This window comes from Apaloderma vittatum, unplaced genomic scaffold (assembly GCF_000703405.1).
Source record: "Apaloderma vittatum isolate BGI_N311 unplaced genomic scaffold, ASM70340v1 scaffold7198, whole genome shotgun sequence".
In the NCBI taxonomy this organism is placed as follows: domain Eukaryota; kingdom Metazoa; phylum Chordata; class Aves; order Trogoniformes; family Trogonidae; genus Apaloderma; species Apaloderma vittatum.
Window position 1 is genome coordinate 22642 of NW_009728984.1, and position 20490 is coordinate 43131.

The window sequence follows — 20490 nt, forward strand, 5'->3', positions numbered from 1 at the left end:
TCCCAAATATTGAGGATTTAGAAGACGCTGTAAAAGAATGTTTTTTCAATCACTCAGTGACAGCTTGAACATGTTTGACTGCCTGTGCTACCTATTGATGCTTCCAATCATGGACCACAGGTTTAGTGCAGACTCAGAATCTGCCTTTTCCTCCTATAATTACAGTTTTCAGATATGAGACCAGCTCGACAAGTAAAGCACCAGAATTCTAAATTTAGACAGAAACAAAAATAATGACTTGAATCACTTTAGGTTTGTTTTTAAAAAAGTATCTGTATTAAAAAGATATCTTTACCTTATTAAGTAATACATTTACAGACTTTTGGCCAGAAGGGGTAATTTTGTGGAAAATAATTGCAAAATAATACATAGAAAACTGCAAAGATGAAACTCGGAATTTAAAAAGATGAGAGAATCCTATTTTCTTTGCATTCCTCATTTTGCATCTCATTACCTGGTCAACTATAGATGATTCTATACTATTCTGGCTACCAGGACTAATACCCTAGTGACTATCATGAAATTGTTTTTTATAAGGAAAGTTCCTGCAGCCAGGTTTGTTTGTTTTTTTTATTACGGTTACAATGCCTCGGTATTGATATTCTGTGGTGTAAAATTCCCTTCTATTTCTTCTTCCTAGTTAAAGCTAGAAAGTGTAATGAAGACACAACCCAACCCAGCTGGACTGATTGGCTTAACACTATATGTCCACTATCCCATTGTGGTTCTCTATGGGCTAGGTCGTAACAGCATCTAGCTGGGCACTGGAGACCGGCCTTGCCACAGGGAGACAATGTCAAGTGCCCTCTATTGCATGTCTAAAGATCTCCCTACTGCATCGTTTCAGCTGTTTTTCCTTTACCTCTCTGCTCGGATTTTGTATCTGAGAACAAAATAGGCAATTAGGCGCAGAGAGAAGAAGAAAATTCCAAGAACAATGAAGTCCAGGTAAAGTTTGGCATTTTCTACATCCAGCTCTCTCAGAATGGCCTCTGACTTTTGAAAATGGCAAGTGTCATCCTTGTCGCAGTGCAGATCTTCTCGATCCAGTCCATAGATGGAGAGAATAACTCCTTCGAACCCATATCTGGAAAGAAGAAGGATGGATTACAAGGAAAAGCTCCAATAACCTGCTGAGAAGTATTCCATCAGCAATACAATCCCTACGAGAGCTCAGCTGAAACTCCAACGGGTTCAATATCGTTCTGATACGTGTCTTGGCGCAAGTTCTATCCCTGTTACAATCAAGCCAATGACATATGACTGGCATTTTCCAGAAGACTGAACAAGGACAGAACTTTTGCCTTTAACTGCTTCCAGTTAGTGTATAGCACAATTTCTCCAAAGAAAAGTGTTAAAATAGAAAGCAGACTAATTTCAGATCATACTAAGAAATTCCTCTGTAAAGAGTGACATCATTAGTTAATTTTTTTTTAAAAAAAGCAATGGGGATACAATTATGCTTTGAAGTCAGAAATATACTAAAATCAGCAATCTAGAATATCTCTTCTTTTTCCTTCAATGTGCGGCAGTTTCCACCATCATGGATCCCATGCGTATGACAGCTCCCTCTGTTTTCAGGAGATCCCACAAGGGCTAGACAACAGCTTAAGGCCTCATCTGGAATTCTAGCTACTAATTTAGGGGGTGAAGTCTCTTAATCTTTGATAGGTCTCTGCATAAGACCTCACTTGCCAAATGAGAGGATGTTTTAGCATGGGTCTTCTCAGTAACAGTGCATCTTGGGCAGGCTGGGGAAGAAGGGGATGTGAAAATTTACTTCACCTTATTCTAGCTATAAACATTTAAATGTCTGGTCTAAACTATCACTCTATGTTAGCCTCCAGAGGTTTCCTGATGGCAATCATCCCATCTTAAGACAGCTATCTCAGACAGCAAGAGTGACAGACACAGATAGGATGTAAGATGTCCACAGTTCTTGAAACACCAGTTTAGATTAGAGATTACAGAAATCCCTTGCCTCTTGTGGCTGTGCTACTACAAAACTTAAAAACGGGCCTGTATCAAAAAAGCCTGTCTAGGATATGGCAGTGATTTATACAGTATTTTCTTCCAAAATGAGATGCTGACATCAGTTTGTCAGTTGGGCATATTGCCCCTATTATTACAGAAATTCACTATTGCGAAATCCAGGAGGATTTGCATGCCATGCAATTCCACTGAATTCAAGGGGACTGACATGGGCTTGTGGCCAACAATCTGTACTGAATGTTCCTATTTATTTCACATAATATACAGCATAGAATGCAGTGAGATAATGTTGTGGACATCATATGTACATTTACACTCTAAAAGACTGTGAACATAGCCTCTTTGGCACCCAAAATAACCAACCAACCAAACAACGTTTCCAGAGGTTCATGGCCTCCCTAGAAGTACCTGACATAGGAAATGTAGGACATCCACTGGAGGTATGTTGGGATGGTATCAAAGCTGACAAAAAACCCAGAGAACAGAAGCACTGGGATAGCAGTAACTGGGCCCACAAAAGTGGCCACCTGTGAAAAGAAGGAATAGACAGTCTCTTGTCAGACAGCCAGAGAAAAAAATGAAAATTAACTTGCTCTTTCATCTGATGTCCTGACCTCCAGTGAGGAAACCAGCTGCTAGAAGAGTAGACTTTTATGCTGAATCCTCTACTATGTGCCAAAATAGTCAGTGTACGCGTACTCCTTAGGCAGTTGGGGAGCAATGCCATTCAAGTCCTTCTTACAATGCTACTCCTCCAAATGATCACAGTTCCAAATCTGAGGAAATTACTGTTTTAGAAGATTTCTTGTGAGGGGGAGGTTAGGTGCTGTTAGTGGAGGAAAAGGGGTCCCTTTCCTCTTCCTAAATGCTTCCACTAGTTGACAATTCTGCTATGCTGGGACTTGAACCTGCCAAGAGGTTTACAGAGCAAGATGGGCACTGTGATTCCCTTGCTTCTCTGGGTATGAGACCTCTCCTTCTAAATATTATCTTTCCTCACTCATTACGTGGTCAGTCTCCAGTTTGACAGTCACACCAACAGCTGCTTTTCTCCTTCCCTCTGAAGAAGTTTAGCTTCTGAGCAAGACTTCTTCCACCTTGCTTCCTGCAACCTTTTTGTATGAGTATGGAAGAACCATCTCCTCATGGCCTACCTCCACTTTGTAGATGCACAGAAATGCATCATTTGTGCCATTTCTAGGATCTGTTGTCTGGGATAAATAGCAAGTGAAAATACTCTGAAGCAGGTAACAGGCACAGGCCCATTGAGATGGGGAAGGATCCTCAGAGCCTCACATCCAGCGCATGCATGTGAGTTGATGCTAGTGGGAAGCATCAAGTAGCTACATCAGATCAAGAAAACTTTTTGCCTCTTTTAACAGATGTCTTGGCGACACAGCAGCAGTCACAGTAAGCAGTCAGTGTTATAAGACAGTGCTAGGTTCCTGTGAGACCACAAAACACCATCAGTACCTGGAGGGATGTAGAGGCTGCACCTATGAGAAGACCCAGTGACTGAGCCACCAGGGATGTCATGGTTCCCAGGGCTGCAAAGAGGACAAATCGAAGCGCATCAGATGGCTGTGAAGTCATCCAGTACACAATGCTGCAGTAAGCCACAGGAAACATGATCTGCAAAGAGATAGATACACTTGGAGTTAGTCCATTAAAGCCAAACATTCACTGCTACTCTGAATAACATAAAAACATGGGGAGTCCTAATTAACCCACAGCTCTCAGCCTTTCCATTACATGACAGGCATGGCTGAAGAGAATAAATACACCTGCCACAAACTGTGATACCTATCTTACTACTTAGGCATTAGAAAACAGATCCCACTTACTGTTAGCCCTTTTCAATTCCCCTTCTGCAAAAAACCAAACATGGTCACCAGCTTATTAAAAAAATATTGGGTCAGGTCTTAGCCTTTGTGATGTCCTGCTGCTTACTCTTGGGGTGCTTCTGATTTGGACCTGAAGCTTCAGCATACACATATGGCCAGTTTCTCCACTATTCTGATGGATAAAATACCAGTACAAATCTTCTTGGTAAGAAGACTTGCCATGAATTTAAAGGATTCTTGTTTTATTGAAAAATGAAGCATATACCTGAAAAGGAACATCAGCCATAGTTTTGGCGAGATAGTAGGCTTTCAGGCTGTACCAGTAGTTCAGATGCTCTCTAAGAAACACTCCCATCTCAAGAGGAACTACAGAGAACACAATTTAGTAAGTTAGGTTGTCAGTGTGCAATAATATTGTTGCATGGAATATCATAGTTTATCCATGTCTAATCCTGTAGTGCTGCAGTGCCATAGTGGGCCTGGAACTCTGAGGCCTTTGACAGGCCAGCAATAGTTTCCAAGAGGTCAGCCCTGACAGATGCTCACTGCTCAGTCCACTCAGATGATCCGAATCTCCCTTAAAAGAGGCTTTTGGAATTAAAAGTGATGTCTATACCTTTTCCTCCAACAGAGAATCCAAAGTAACAGTGTTCCCAGAGGAAGTATGGAACAGTCCACACCACAGGAGTTTGCTTCTGACACCACCCGAATACACTGATCTTGTGCAGGAGTCAATACTTCGAAGTTCTAGAGAAATTATTATATCCTCCCTAAGACCAACCACAAGCTCATGACATGGTTGAGATGCATGGGCACAAGGGGAAATTCCAGTCCAGGGCTGTAACAGTGAACTGTCCGAGTTGAGAAACATCACTTAACAGGGGAGAGGTGTCAATGGACAAGCCTATCTCTGCCTCCACAAAGAACTTTAGTGAGTACAAGATTATTCCCCATATCTGTCTTAGAAGTAAAAGCACAAGCCTTATGTGGAGACTTAACCGTTATTTTACAAGAAACAGATACATTACGACACCCTCCCAGCTTACTGCAATCTCCCTGTCCATTGATGTAACGGGATGACTGGTACTCACATGTAAGGACAGTAGGCATGAGCGCAGCAAACATAAGAAACAACATGGAAAAAAAGAGGAAGCCGGAGTTGCTGAGGACTTTCTTAGCTTCATTGCCAATGCCTAAGTAGAGCAAGCCGATGAGCAGCCCAATGCCAATGTGTGAGGTGATACGCAAGTGTGTCAGGACCTACAAGGAAGGAAAGATCAGTATTTCTGATCAGAAACTCTGACCTTAAAATCAATGGCAATATGACTGAAATCAGATATACAGACTGCAGAAAAGGAGTTCTTATGTCCAGGAGAACTTGTACAGAAATGTTCACTCCCTTCTGGAACGTTGAGCTTCAGCTAGGGAAAATTGTAATCCTAGAATCACAGAATCACAGAATGCTTTGGGTTGGAAAGGACCTTGAAGACCATCTAGTTCCAATCCCCCTGCCATGGGCAGGGGCATCCACAGCTTCTCTGGGCATCCTGTGCTAGGGCCTCACCATCCTCACACTGAAGAACATTACAGAACAAAAGAAATATTAAAATTTGGATCAACTGCAAGCCTTTACAGTTGAGCAAGAAAAAAAATCTTAAAACCAACACTGTTCTTCAATCTATATATCAGAAAATAAATTACAGTTTCCCCTTGATGGAGATAAAGAGAGGACCATGTGATCCATGGCAAGTACTTCTGCACCTGAGATACGCTCCCCGAGTGTACCAGAAACATTCTGATCAGCTAGTTGAGCAACACAGAGAATCTGAAGCCATATATATGCTTTGGATTACAAAAGCCCTCCCTCATGAACATATATTAAATTTTTTTTGACCAAATTGTGTACTAGACCACATGTGCGAACAACTTAATTAATCCTTGAATGACAAAGGGACTATAATGTAAAACAGCAAGGGAGAAGAACATATTATGGCAAAGAAACGTGCCAGCAATAGAACAAACAGGCATAACATGTGTGGTCTGGAAACTAGAAGATGCTTCCTAACTACCAGAATCTTTGCATGGTTCTGCTGTATCTTCCCAACCAAAGCTGACGGGAAAACAGCTCATTGCTTTTACTATGCCATTCAGCAGTTTCCCTTTCTGAAAGGGAAGGAATGCTGTGGTTATCTGACAGCAGAGGGCTGGACACAACAGTCCAGTGTATTTCTTCTAGGCCTGTAGTTCTACACTGGAAACGGTTGTGTCCTAAAGAGATACCTGCCTGGGTGCAAGGCAGAAGCAGCTGCAGCATCAGGAGCTCAGCAAAGCGCAGTTCACCCTGTCACATGGGTAATTTACTCATGCTGAGAAACATGGCTCATCTGCTTTTGGTTTCCAAACTACCTCATCGGAATCCACCATGTGCTGACCAGAATAGATACATTGTCTGGCTTTCCCCTTTTTTCTAAGGATGGGTGTGTCAAATTAATACATTGGTATATATGAATGTATATACTGTCTTTCCCCCTACTCATGTAAAGCACTGAAAACCTTCCAACATGCAGAAAAAGCAGCAGACTCAAACTGCAAATTTGCCACAGGGAAAAGCACTTGGCCAACCAATAGCAATTACAGTGTACATGAGTGAGTTCCTTGGACGAGTGTGTGTGTAAGGTCTACATGAAGAAGCTCATCTCTTTAACTCACGGCTGTTGATGAAGGGACAATCCTATTTAGAAGACATTTCAAAGCATGAATCAGATAATGTAAATAGTCCTACTTTTTAAATTCACCAACAACTCAGCTACTTAAGAGACAAGAAAAACTTTTTTGAGTAAAAAAAGTTCCATTGCATTTTCTTAATGCAACCTAGGAACCTAAAACATTTAGTGAACACACCTAAAAACTGCAGGGTTTGGGATTTTGAAGGCAGCCCTGTATTTTTAAGAAAAAAAGGTGAACGACTGTGTTTTTTTCTTTGGGAATGAAGAGTTGCATTATGATGTTTACATCATCTTGACATTAAATGCATGAACACAGAAATATTCCCTTTCAGAGAAGCAAAATTTTTATTTACCAATTTCCTGTTTCAAAAACAAATACTTTAAATTCTAATCTTACATCACTTTGAAATTATTACCTCTGCCACACTGAATGTTCTGAGAAAACTAATTTTGTGACACACCAGTACAATTTCTCACTCACTTTTCAGTAGGATAAATAACTGTATAAGGGATCTGTGAGCGCAGGATTTAAGCTTTAGGTTTTTAGGCCAGATGCTTCTCAGTTCTTCTGACGAAATTCACAATAAAGACAGTACAAGTCAATATCAAGACTGAATGATCAGCCTCTTTCCTTTGAAATTCTGTGATGATCTTCATGCATGGGCTATTGGACAGAAGCTTCCAGGCGTATTGCACTCCCTCACAACTGCCTGAATAGACCTTTTGGCTACAAAAGTTATTATAAAGGCAGTCTTACCGAATCCCTCATGATGGTGAGAAAAGTTCTTTTGAAGAGGATACAGAACTGGGTTAAGCAGCTGGCAGAGAAGCTGTGGCAGCCTTCTGTGGAGGAGGAATCCTGCGGAAACACAGAAAAGAATAAACTTCTTTCTTTGCAGTATCTTGCTTAGTTTTCATTCACAAAACCCTACTCTAATCAGCTGAATGTGCCCAGAAACCTTCTTCACTGAGAAGGATTCAAATTATCTTCCTCCCTCTCCAGCCCCAAGCCATGCCCATTATACAAAAAATACCTCTTCAGAAGGCCGGTGCCAGAGGAAGGGATTCAACTCATTCTCTCCAACATCTCTCTTGTAGTCCGTGTCACATATCCTCTCCCGTACTGCTCTTACCAGCCTGCTGTTCTGGTCCCCATATTCACCAGATGCCACTTCCATAACTACAAAAACCAGAAGGCACGTTACTGGTTTACACTACTGAGTAGTTACAAGTCTCATTATTAGATCCCCTTGATTTTGTGGCATTGACAGGAACCAGAGTTTTGTCTAGAAGGGGCTCTGAAATGCCACATGTAAATCCATATGTATGCCCACACAATTTAAATATATCTTTCTATAACTTCAGAGAGTTCTCTTTATCCTCCAATACAAACGAACCATTTCAGAGGCAAGGCAGTGAATGTGAGATAGCTCTGTTAATAAAAAATAACAAAAATCTATTTTTGTGGGGTTTAGTGCTTCTTCAGAATGAAGAAATAATAACGAAAAAAACCCACAATGCTATTAGCTGTACAAAACCACAGTGGTATGGTTCAAGATTAAAAACCAGAATACTGGAGACACTTTGAAATGACACTAAGATTAATTACTATGAAACACTAAAGAGTATGTTTTATCTTTCGTTTCCTGGACCTGGACTTCCACCAGAGAGAAATACTCACTAAATTTTACCACTAGATGGCATTCAAATTACTTAGAAAAGTCTGAATATTTTTTTCAATTTGGATACACGTATGTACACAGACACATATATATGTATGCATGTCTGCACGTATGTACAAAAGTATAAAACACACCACAGTCTCCATTAACCTAAAGCTGCTAGTCAAATACAGAATAAACCAAACAAACTATTCAAGTTGTACTTACCAAAATCTGCTGGATTGTGGTAGGTTGGACAATTCAACCCCAAATCTCTCAAATAAGGGACTAGATTTAATACCTTTCCACGGTAAATGCATTGGCCTTGACTTAGAACATAGAGCTGGAAAACAAAGAAGAGAAAAAGAAAATGAAAAGGAAAAGAAAATTGTGAAATAGTATCAAAATATTCGAACCTGCTCTCTGTATGACAGCAGTCCATGAACCCAATGACCTCTTCTTGTACCTGTGGGAAGAACACCTTGGGAAGATATGTCACCACTTGGAACTACCTTTGCATGGAATTACAACTAATGGAAAATTAAATGCCTAAGGTTTGAATTCTGCAAACATTCCCTCCAGGTATTTAAATACCTTAACACAGAAACAAACTAATTCCAGCCTTAGACACATGCTGAAAATAGGCAAGAAACTGTTGAGCTGAGCTATCTAATTTCCACACATTGTGGATACTTTGGGCTGGGAAACGAAGCTAGTGAATGCAGGAATGGAAGGAGAGGTGGAACAGCACAGCAAGGAAAAGTAGCTTGATTATTCTTAATTTTAGCCACACTATTGACTTTAAATATTCCTCCTTGCCAGACTGGCAGTCTGCAAGAGATTGTTCACCTGTGGTGTAGTAGGCTTTCTCTTAGCTCTCATAGGTCTATTTTAAATCTCCTAACAAGATTTAAGTAAATTGAAATCTAACAAACAAGCATGGTCCACATCTTGTTAGGTTGGAGAAAAGATCTTTATCTGACTTCATTTCTATTATTATTATTTCACATGAATAAACTCTTCTGCATTTACATTTATGTAGCTGGGATTAGAATGTGTACTAGCAACATGCAGACATTGGCACTAAGCCTGTCTTGCTTTTAAATTAGTCTAATTTACTTTACTGACAGCCCTGTGCCCAGGAGCAGTAGTGAGTGAAGATGTGAAAACCGCAAGTGCGATAATCATGATTTCACAAACATATCAGCCAGATTCTTTAAAAATATTACATGTAAATAACGGAGATGGGCAGAAAAGATGAAAAAAAAACATAAGGAAAATATTTAATTTCCCCTTATTTATTTAATTTACTTGATTTGGAACCGCAGACTAGAATTACTCATTTTTTTACTTAAAGAGTGTAGCCTTCAAAGTGTAACTTACCTAAACCACCTAACTTACCTAAACCTAATTTACCTAAACCACACATAAAGAGAAAGAGTTTGAGAATATACCTGATCAAACAACTCGAACAGTTTAGCACTGGGCTGGTGAATCGTGCAGATGATGGACCTGCCACCCTGGGCTAAAGCCTTCATCAGAGAGACAACCTGAAAACATGACGCACTATCCAAGCCGCTGAATGAAAAGAAAGAAGTTTGTTAACCACAGGTCAATAGGCACCCCTCAAAACTAGCACATGTATTTGCTACTTTGGTCTCTCACAATTATCCTTTTATAAATTTTCTCTGTAGCAGTTTAATTTTATCATATGCCAACCTTACGCTTGTATTTCTCCATCGGTCTTTTAATTAAGTTGGAAGCATGCCTGGGAATGAAAAACAGTATTCTCAAAGCCGCCTTAAGGGACTTCTACATTTTAGGACCACAGATTTAAATGCTCCCAACTCTGATGAACAGATACATATTCATAGTTCCCCAGCCTACTCCTAGACTGATCACAGAATTCAATTCTAAATATGCTACGTTCATTATCAAAAGTCACAGTTTAAAATGCTTATATTCAAGCTATCTTTGCTTGAAAAAGAAAAATCATGCCACAACCTGAAAATATTTTCCTCTCTTTCTTCCTTGCTGTTTGTGTCTCCCTTAATAACTATTTATAGTTCCATGGGCTGCTGGTTACAGAAGTGACCCAAGGCATCAAGTACCCAAATCAAATTACTTCTGTGGCCTTAGTCAGTACTTGCGGGCAACACAAAATTTAACATTTTCCAATGACTTAGAGGTGAATAACCTTTCTGCAGCACTGTCCTACTACAGAAAGCAGTATTTGTCTATCTCTACTTTTTTTGACTTGAAGTACCTAGTTGGTTCATCAAAAAACATGACAGGAGGGTTGTTCACTAGTTCCAGAGCAATGGCAAGACGCTTCCTCTGGCCTCCAGAAAGACTCCCAGTCCTTGTATTGGCACATGTCAGCAAACCGAGAGCTGTCAATATTTCCTTTACCTAGAGTCAAAAATCAACATGTCATTTAAACTTATTAGCACAACAGAAAAGCCTCTTTACCTATTTTCATGAGAAATATAAACTAGTTCATAATTTTCTTTCAACATCCGTACACAGAAGCCTTTTTCCATCGAATGTGGCATTTATTAGATTCAGTGGGGCTTAACAGTCTATCATTTACTATTTTAACACAGTTTTTCCTTGCTTATCCTACTTGACCTGTCTCAGTAAGGAAGCCTTGCCTGTGAAAATGGAGTTGAGATCAGTTCTTCTATAGCACCCCTTGGATATAACACGAATATCAAAAGACCTTTGAAGCAGTGAAACCAAGAAGCTTCTTTCAGTAGAACTTCTAGGCTCTATTTACAATAGATTGGAGAACTGTATAAGAAAAATCTGTGGTTTCTGTAGAGCTTCTTCCAGTCACCTGCATGATTTCCTCGTTTGGCCATGAAGGGGCTCCTCAGTACTCATCTCTGGGAGCACAAAATGGATCAAAACGGAAATCTCACCTTTCTTTCTGTTTATGAAGAACACTGAAAAATCATGGAACAACCAAAACTTGAATTTTATAGAAGTACAGAAAAACACTGACAGCTTCCTATACCAGCAGTAACTCCCTCTTCATTTGTGGGACAACTGAGGTGGTACACCAATAGAAGTCTTCTCCAGAGAAACATCCGTATTTCCAATCAAGACGGAAGCAGCAGACAGCTTTCTTGGAAGGTAAATCTCACCATTAGCCATGGGGCCATGCTATCACATGAGTTCACAAGCCTTCAGCACAACTCACACGTAACAGAGGCTTCCTCGTTGAGGAGGCAGTGTATGAGAGATCATACAGTCCTTGCCGGTGCTGTCTTACGTTGGACTGAAGCATAGCTCAACGCCAGCCAAAATCACCTCCAAACACTTTGTAAGCTACTGTTTTCACTTCTCACAGCTCTATGAACAACCTGAACCACATCTGCTTTCACCAGCGCTGTGATTTTTTTGTTTATGATTAGCCCCAGACATTATCCTCCCTGGGCACACGTGGCTTTGGAAGACACTGTGCAGCACGGAACTGCTCCTCTTCTAGGCTTCAGCATGCTCTGGTAACCCCACTCAAGCTCTGAGTGTCCTTAGGAACACAAAAACTCCAGCCATTCTAAGTGCAGAATAAATGTGTAGAAAGGGCACATTTCCAGCCCTTTAAAGTATAACCACCAGTTGAGAAAGCTGCTTCGTGCACAAACTGACAAGTCAGAAGCCGTTTCATCCGGTCACACACTTCCAAGGTATTTTCTTTAAAAAGACAGCCCTATGTCAGAATAAATGATGGGGAGGGATTGTGGCAATCAGATGGGTGAGAGGAGCACGCTTCCCAGTGCAGGTCCAGCTGGATTTTAGGCCTCCATGGGCAAAAACACACAAGGATTTCTCTCCCACTCAGGAAAGTCATATGTCAGCCACAGGCAAAAGCAGAACATTGCAGCAAATGTAAAAGAGCAAATGGTGCAACTCATTCCCAGTGTTTTAGAAAAGACTCGTGCATGTTTTAGCCTGGTTTCCTAATTGTCCAAACCTCAGTTACCCAACAGAGCTTCAAAATGCATTACTATTTATCTTCATTGCAACTGTCCACTGCAACAATATGCCCACCAGCACAGCCATAAATATCCAAAGCTTTCAAACCCGAGTACAGAAAACTGTGCAGCAGTTACAAGAACTGCTGAGTTTTCCGTCAGTCCTTGGAAGAATTAAGGCCTACCATCACCATTGCCAGACATGACTGATTTATGAGATGTCTGAGCCCTCAGATACATGTAAGAGAATCTAATGTGCTAAGGCACATTAAAAGGAATCCTACAAACCCCATGAATTTATTTCAGCAGATCTTTTACAATTATCCACTCAGTCTCATACTGAAAGCAACTTTCACGGTAAGTGTAGTAAACATTCCTTCATAATGATATTATGATTTATTCTATCACTACAAGTCCAGTGCAATTCAATGTTAGATAAAAATGTCTAGTTTACAAAGCCCACTTCATAGACCTCTTTGGCATCCCCCAAAATTCTCAGTTTGATGGACAGTATACATACCATTTCTCTCCTGCCTTCATCTTTCTCTTGAAGTTTCAGATGAGCAGATACCTGGAATGCAATACAATGGAATTTGTTTTTGAACTAGTCTGAAGCACAGCAACCACTTACAGTAGATGTCTCAGGCACAACATCCCAGTGTACCACTTAAATAAATTCTTTCAATCCAGTCAGGAAAGTTTAAGTTGAACCATAATGTTCAAATCACAAGGATCACATATGCCTGAACAGCAGGTAATGGAGTATAGTCTGGCTTAAGCAATCACTCAAGCATCTGACAAAAAGTATATAAGAAAGAAAGGCCATTCTGCAAGTGAAATGGCTTGAAGGTGAGCGAGTCGTGTTTTTTGCATAGCCACTATCTCCCCAGGAAATGCTAGAATTAGTTTATTTGGGCTTCATCCATATCAAAAGGATAACTAAACTCTGACATTTTCCAGCATGTGAACAAATGAGTACAGAAATAAACAATCTTGTGAAAGATGTCATCTGCTGTCCTAAGAGGCAGCTCCACAAAACATTATGATTAACCCTTATTAGAAACAATTAAACTGTTAGGTAATTATTTTTGTCAGAGCCTTGATTGATTAATTTAGACAGCAACTATCATCTGGGCCTGATCCTAAAAAAGTGGTGCTATGGTTTCTGACTACAATATTCAAGTAAACAAAAGAGAAGAAAAACTCTCTCACAGAGAAGAGCCTTTGCAGAAAATTAACAACATAAAAACTACAGTCATTTCTTCTGGCCTTAAAATTTGTGAATCAATGCTGGCATAGAGTATGAACAACTTTAGCCTTATTTTGATAACAACCTCTGAGAAAAAAACAGCTCATTTCAAAAATGGAGCAACAGGCACTTCTAGACTGATTAGTGAAGCTGGCAAGTAGTAAACTTCTTGATGCTACGAAAACCAGTAAGAAAAATTTACTTTGCCTATATGTCTTGGGATTATTCTGTTCCTGTTGTTTTCCTGTGAGGAATTAGAAGAGATTTTATACAATGTCTTTATTAAAGACAAGGCACAAAATAGCAGAAGTAGCAGAGACACCATGCTCAAGTCAAAATAGCACTTTGTACTCAGAAATGGAAGATGGTGAGAAAGAAAGGTTCATTTATCATCCAAGAAAAAAGACGCTTCCTACAAAGGCTCATTCTGTACAAAATTTTAGATTCCATTCTCCAGGAGCTCTAAGGAGCAGAACCTTTCAACTTTCTCCAAATCATAATGCTGGTCACAAACTGGAAACAACAAAGCTAAAGAAGCTCAGGCAACCCCTAGAAGGATGAGCCTGAAATGGATTTGAAGGCATCATCAAAGCTCAAGCACTTCCATTGACATAACAGCTCGTGGCACTACAAGGAGTAAGAACATGTGCACAATACACGGAGATTTTTCCATGTTCTCCCACCCAAGTAAATTAGAGCAAGAAACAAAGCTCACCATCATAGCTTCCTGGACAGTCAGATGGGGAAGGAGCATGTCATCTTGCATGATGTAGCAGGAGACTTTGCGAAAAGAACGCAGGTCACGAGGCTGTCCATTGATCAGAATTTCTCCTTTCATTCCTGTCTCTCTGAAATAAACCAAGAAAATAACCAGAGATGAATCTTGCCTTCACTGGTGCTGTCACAGGCCTCAGTATCTGCAAGTCTTAGGTAATTACTGCCCACTTTATTTATTGAAATAAAATTGATACAGTGGATAGAAATTACTTCATTATTAAGCTCTCTTTCATAAGAGGCTTTATGAAATGTTGCCGAAAAATTTTCCTCAAAGTAAGTACAAAATGTGTGCTGTCTTATATGAAAGTCTGAAAAAATATGAAGCCTTTTTTTTTTAGGTTTCTCTGTCCTGCTCCTTACGCCCAAGTGACAGAGGCATACAGCAGGGGATTCAGGAAGATGAAACACAGCTACTTCATGTATTGAAGTTTGGTCAAGAAGATACCAACGTTACGAAATTGACAACTAAAAAGGGTCATCTTTTCAAGTGTTTGTAAAATGTGACTTTAAAAATATCATAAACATAAGACACTGACTCAGATTTGTTACACAGATAGAATTTTGTTTGGTGCTTTGGAGTTTAAATTGCTTCCTATTTTTGGATCGGATTTGTTAACAAGTTAAGTCCAAAGTGACCAGATCAAGACAAACAGAGAAAATCTAAGCAATAAGAACCTATTTCAAAAGCTGTGAAATACCTGTTGTCTGCAAACACTGTGGTAATATTTCTTCGGCTGTTGTCTCCAAGGAGACCACCTTGCTTGGGATTTTCATTGTTACTGACCTGTATCCTGCCAGAATGTTCATGAGCGTTGACTTCCCAGCGCCTGAAGGACCCATAATCGCAACAAGTTCTCCACTGCTGAACTTCCCTGAAATTCCTTTCAAAAGGGTCTTATAACCTGAAGGAAGAAAGCAGAGTTCACTGAACCCCATGCAATGACGTCTAGGGAGCAATGAAGGCTCATTTTCACTAAACAGTGATGACAAAGAGGCATTAGCAGTTACCTGCTGGGAAACTGATGCTGAGATCAGCATGCTGCAAAACCAAACAAAAGCCAATTTCTGAGTGGGAGGAGCAACCTCCTCCCGCTACACAAGCAGTATGGTGGGATTACAGGATCACACACTCTTGGTTCACTCTAGGAAAATTTTCAAACAGGGCTAAGAAGCCTTGCCACCATTTTCTAAGTGTCTTCTCAGAGTGTTTCACTAGGATGCTGGCATCTTTAGGATACTTGGCATCTAGGATGCTTGGCATACTGGGATACTTGGCATACTCGGATGCTTGGCATCCTTAAATTACCCAAGATTTCACAGCTGATGTAATTCCACAGCTTTGGAGCAGACTGCCCTCCAATCACTGCAGCTTCAATGTCAAAATTCTGTCCCCTCACCAAAACAACAACTTCTTATAGAGTAACAGCCATGAGCTCAAAGGCAAAACCCTATTCCTTCCCTCATTCCCCTCTAAAAGAGGTACGACAAGAAACTAAGCAAAAGGAGACATACAGGAAAAGACAAACCCATTTAATTCTCTCTTATGATAAGAACACTAAAGGTTTGTCTAGACAAGGAGACTCCCCACAATAACGCCGTAAAAATATTTCCTAGGGAAATACTTATTCCAGATTAAGAACATGAAGGTTGGGTTGTTTTTGTTGTTTTGGAGTGTTTTTTTTTTCTCATTTAGATTAATTCACTTCAGAAGATCATGCCACAGTAATTATGTCCTCATGCAGAGCTGTTCTAGAATAACCACACCACCAACTTCGAATATCTCACCTTATTCCTGAGTAAATTACCTTTGTCAACAAACTTTAGTTTAAACCCCAAACTAATTTAAACCCCAAACTTCAAGTTATTGCAAGTGTAAGCAAACTGGACTCCAATGACAATTCCAGATTTGCACTTAATTGCTTCCATCTCGTCCTGCATGATTCCCATTTTAAGGTGTAAGGACTGGATGGAAAGGGTGGAGAGAGTCCTGACTGAAATTTAAACTTTTCAGGATCTCTTTTTTTCAGGATCTCTTTCACTTTTAATTTTTTGCTTCCTTACTTTATTTTAACTACCAGTGGTTTTAGTTAGAACTTTTAATAGTTAAAAAATGTTATTAAGCAAGGGGTCACAAAACTCGTATGTTGAAAATCTTTCTGCGATTAAATTAAAACCAAAACAGAAAGATGGAATATTCATCTACATTCAGGGTTGGGATTTGGCAATGCATTTTGCCATACTGGTGCATATGCAGGCAGCATTTATATTATTTATATTCCACATGTGAACTATCCCAGTCCCATGATTACCACTAGCATATGTTGTAACCGGAACATTGAAATGCTCTAAAAGAAAATCACGTTGTCTGCAACACCCTAGCAAATGAATTGTGAATTATTTTCTTCTGATTTCTCTTTCTTCCTAACTCCATGCTTTCTTCCTTTCTTCCATCCCCACTCAGCATTCTCTCGGAATTGTCTTCCTTTCTCTAGTCTCAGTTCAAGCAATTTCAATAGCTCAAAGAGCAAACTTTTGTGCTGAAACCATTAATGTCATGCTGCCATGGGGTCTCCTAAATCCACAGCAAATACTCTTCTCTGTACATTCCTCAGCCCAGGAGGAAAACAGTAGCCACAAAAACTCTCTAGAAATATTTGATCCTACCATTTTTATGGCAAATGTCCTAGAAAATGTCATTGACCAAATGTGTCAAAATAAGAGATTTATTGAGTGTCTGTTTTTTTAAACAAGCCAGTAATATTTTATTCTAAAATCTTTGTTCTGGACCTTAACGAAACAACTTGTTTGGAAGCTACAAGTTGTCACGGGTATGAAAAGAGCAGTAAATTCACTGTGCCTGTTTATGGCACAAGTCGTAAGAACAAAAGCAAAGACAAATCAATCAAAAGGAACAGTTCCTTCAACGAGAGAAACTCATGGCACCCAGACAAGGTCAACAAGCTCATGCTGATGATCACCCTTCAAAATCAGCATTTGAAGGGAAAGTGCAAGGAAGAGATTAGACCTTTCAAACATAAAAATATTTAGTAAATTGGATCTATAGAGACAAACTCCTTTGTACTACCTCTTAAGTTTAATGAGAACCAGTTACCTCAGAAGCCTATGAAATTTGTGAAGGACTGAGACATTAGACTTTACCACCAATTATTTGCATTACACACAAACCAACCACACACACAAGTTATACACAGCTGGGAACTCTTTTCTCCCACTGGTCCGAAGCTGGGCAAGCTGGCCTGTCTTTAACTTCCACTGGGATAAGATATCTTCCACTGGGTCCCACATGTAGTGTACTTGTAAAGTACTCATTGGTGTCTCTCTCTACTCTCTGTCCATCCCACAAAGCAGTTCAACATCACAGAACATCACACGGCAACTTCATTACTTCAGTTTCTGTTGTACGGGTTTGTTCTAACCCACGTTTCCAGGGTAAAGGGTTCTTTTCAGAGTTTCACAATAGTCAGCTCATCATGAGTTTCGAGATCAGGACAGTAAATACTGCAGAAATTTATTGGTGAGCATAAAGAATGTGTATTGCCATGAAAACCCTGTGAGGTAGAACCTAAAATACACGGACATTGTCTGAAAACATACCATTAACCTAAAACCGAAGCCTTTCCTCTCACTATATATGACTGTGAGATTTAACATTACATCCATTAAAACCACTTTTCCAGACATAATTTCACAAATGATAATCAGTTTACCCTTAATTGCAGTATTTTCCCCCTCATTACCTGCACTTGTCTCTGCCCCTCTGATGGAGATTTCTATTTTAAATATACTGCACATAATGTTAAATCAGAGTGGGACACATCTCTGCAACTCATTTGCAAAACAGTAGAGAAACATGATTTAAGAACAAGTAGAAAAAACTATGAATTTTAGATCAGGATTCCAATCACTGGCATTTTAAGTCACTGCAAACTTAAAACCATCTCTTCTTTTGACTGGAAGCACATAAGAAGCCTTTCTATTACAAAGGTTAATTTAGCAAGCCCACACAAAGATTGGACACTGTAGCAGTAGTGTGCTGCCCAGTATAATCCTTTATAAGGAATTAAAGTCCATAAGTAACTACAGTCTTCTCTTTCAGAATATTGAGGCTAATCTTTAACTGAATCAGTTGACCTACAACTTCTATATTGGGCCACATGTCTTTCACGAGAAACAGATTATGCATTTGCAGGGGATTGTATTCTTACGGCACAGGGACTGTTTCATATCCATCTGCCATATATTAGGAATTTCTGACCACCTTCAATCTCAGTTTACCTGGTCGATCTATTTTCCTTAGGCCACCCATTCTTGATCTGTGCAGCAAGGAGTTTTGGTACCCCAGAGCTCAATGCAATGCTGAACCTCCAAGTGAACTCACTCAAAGAAGGGTGCGTATTACGGGCCATGCAGTTTGAGGACCATAGTAGCTGTCTTCTTTTGGACTAGACTTACATCAAGACCAAGTTTAGCATCGTGACTTTCCATCATTTCTCTTAAAACCATTTTGATTTCCAGTGGATCCCTTTAACTTTCCAATGCTCCCTCCTGGAGCCACTGCGACCTTACCTTTAAAAGATATTTGGGGGTTGATGCCCATGGGAATACAAATATCAGTTTTTAAGGACTACTTAAAATAAGAATTTATCAGCAGGACATTAATACACCATCCTCAAGCAGCACAAGCACTACATAACTTTCTCAGTCCCACCTACTAAAAATAGATTACAAAAAAATAAGAAATCAAAACTGAAACAAAAAAAATCCAAGTAATGCAATGTTTTCAGGTCTTAGTTTCAGCTTCCATTATATTCCGGAGCTGAACCACTTCTCCTCAGAAGCGAAATGTGTTTCATTTTCCCACGTTAGGATTTCCCATGGAAAGTAAACTCCAAAAAAGCACCATGATAATAGACCAGATTTGCAGCCAGGAACACATGACTGGCCTGAACAGACCCCCATTCAAGAGGCGGATTTCCCTTACTGCCTGGTTGCAGCACAAAGCTCACAGCAGCCCCTTGTTTAATGAACTGATAGAAGGTGACCTCTTGTCTCTGAGAAAGATGCTGAGGGAGCTCTTGTTCGAATCACCAAAATTTTTTGCTAACAGATTCAGGAAGGGAGAAGCACATTGATGGTTTTATCTGCTTCCTCATCGATTTTGCAAGGATTTCTGGAGAGAGTTGGTTTTACCACTCTCCCTGATATTATGATTAAACTGGAAAGAAGCAAGCTCCCCCTCTCACATGTAGGGTAGGAGCGCACGCTTCAGAACCTGTCTGAATCAGCACCAAAAAAAACATAACCAAAACTCACTCCTACTCTTACAGTGAATCTCCTCAGGTAAATAACTTCTCTCGGTTTTCGTCTAAGCTGCTTCATTCATCTGCATTTCATTGCCAGTAATATACTCATTTGTTACTCAGAGAAATGTCACATGGACTCCTAGAAGTTTCTAGGTGTTGTAGCCTAATTCTGCAAGCATCAATAGGCACCAAGAGCCTGTCTCGGGTCCCAGGTGAGCATAGCAGGATTTCCCCGCTTGCTGCAATTAAAGCAGGATTTGCCTTTTCCAACGCATCTGAATTGCTTCTCTTTCACCGCAAGCTCTTCTGAAACTAGGAAATAGCTGTTGGTACCCTGCAAGTACCACTGCCCTGAAATTGCTCAAAGGTTTCTCAGAAATTTCACTACAGCTAATAGGTAACATAGGCAATTTCAACACAAACAGTTCAAATTTGGCAAAACCAGAAATGACTGAAAACTGAGCCACAAAATAAGCAGCGTCAAAACCAAAGACAGGTACCTGCTGCCAGGTAGAAGTGCACCATTTCTTCATTAAAAACCCCCAATTATACAAGGATCATATTTCTATGTCTTCTTGTGGTACATTTTTAGATGGAATGTGATGTATTCTTGCTCAGAAACATACAGCTGGTAATACAGAACAGCTCTTGCAAGTACGATATTACTAAACCTGCCTTACTTTAATATCTTCAACAAGCAACATTCTTTTTAAATAGCAATTTAAATTTCGGTACATAAAGTTGTTCTTTTACAGTACCATCAGTCAAAGTCATGTTAAACCAAGAAGAGAAACCACAGCAATTTCTTGGCACTGTGTACTGACCATGTTCCATTAAAGAAACTCTACTGCATTTTCCTATTCTAAAATTTATGGGCTTAACCCTCATTCATTTCCTCATGTTTCAATCCAAAAAAAACTATGCTGAAGTCAAGAGG

At 39.8% G+C, this 20490-nt stretch overlaps 1 protein-coding gene across 1 annotated transcript; it reads right to left on the reverse strand.

Annotated features, from left to right (window-relative positions):
• Window positions 1-394: 394 nt before the first annotated feature.
• On the reverse strand, window positions 395-18556 carry ABCG1 (ATP-binding cassette, sub-family G (WHITE), member 1). Its single transcript, XM_009874273.1, has 14 exons — window positions 18526-18556; window positions 15014-15131; window positions 14168-14300; window positions 12724-12774; window positions 10490-10635; window positions 9678-9801; window positions 8452-8566; window positions 7597-7742; window positions 7320-7421; window positions 4928-5096; window positions 4102-4202; window positions 3466-3624; window positions 2401-2519; window positions 395-1087 (listed from the first exon to the last, which is right to left on the reverse strand). The coding sequence occupies exons 1-14, from the start codon at window positions 18554-18556 to the stop codon at window positions 859-861; spliced, it is 1743 nt and encodes a 580-aa protein (XP_009872575.1). The 3' UTR covers window positions 395-858.
• Window positions 18557-20490: the final 1934 nt, after the last annotated feature.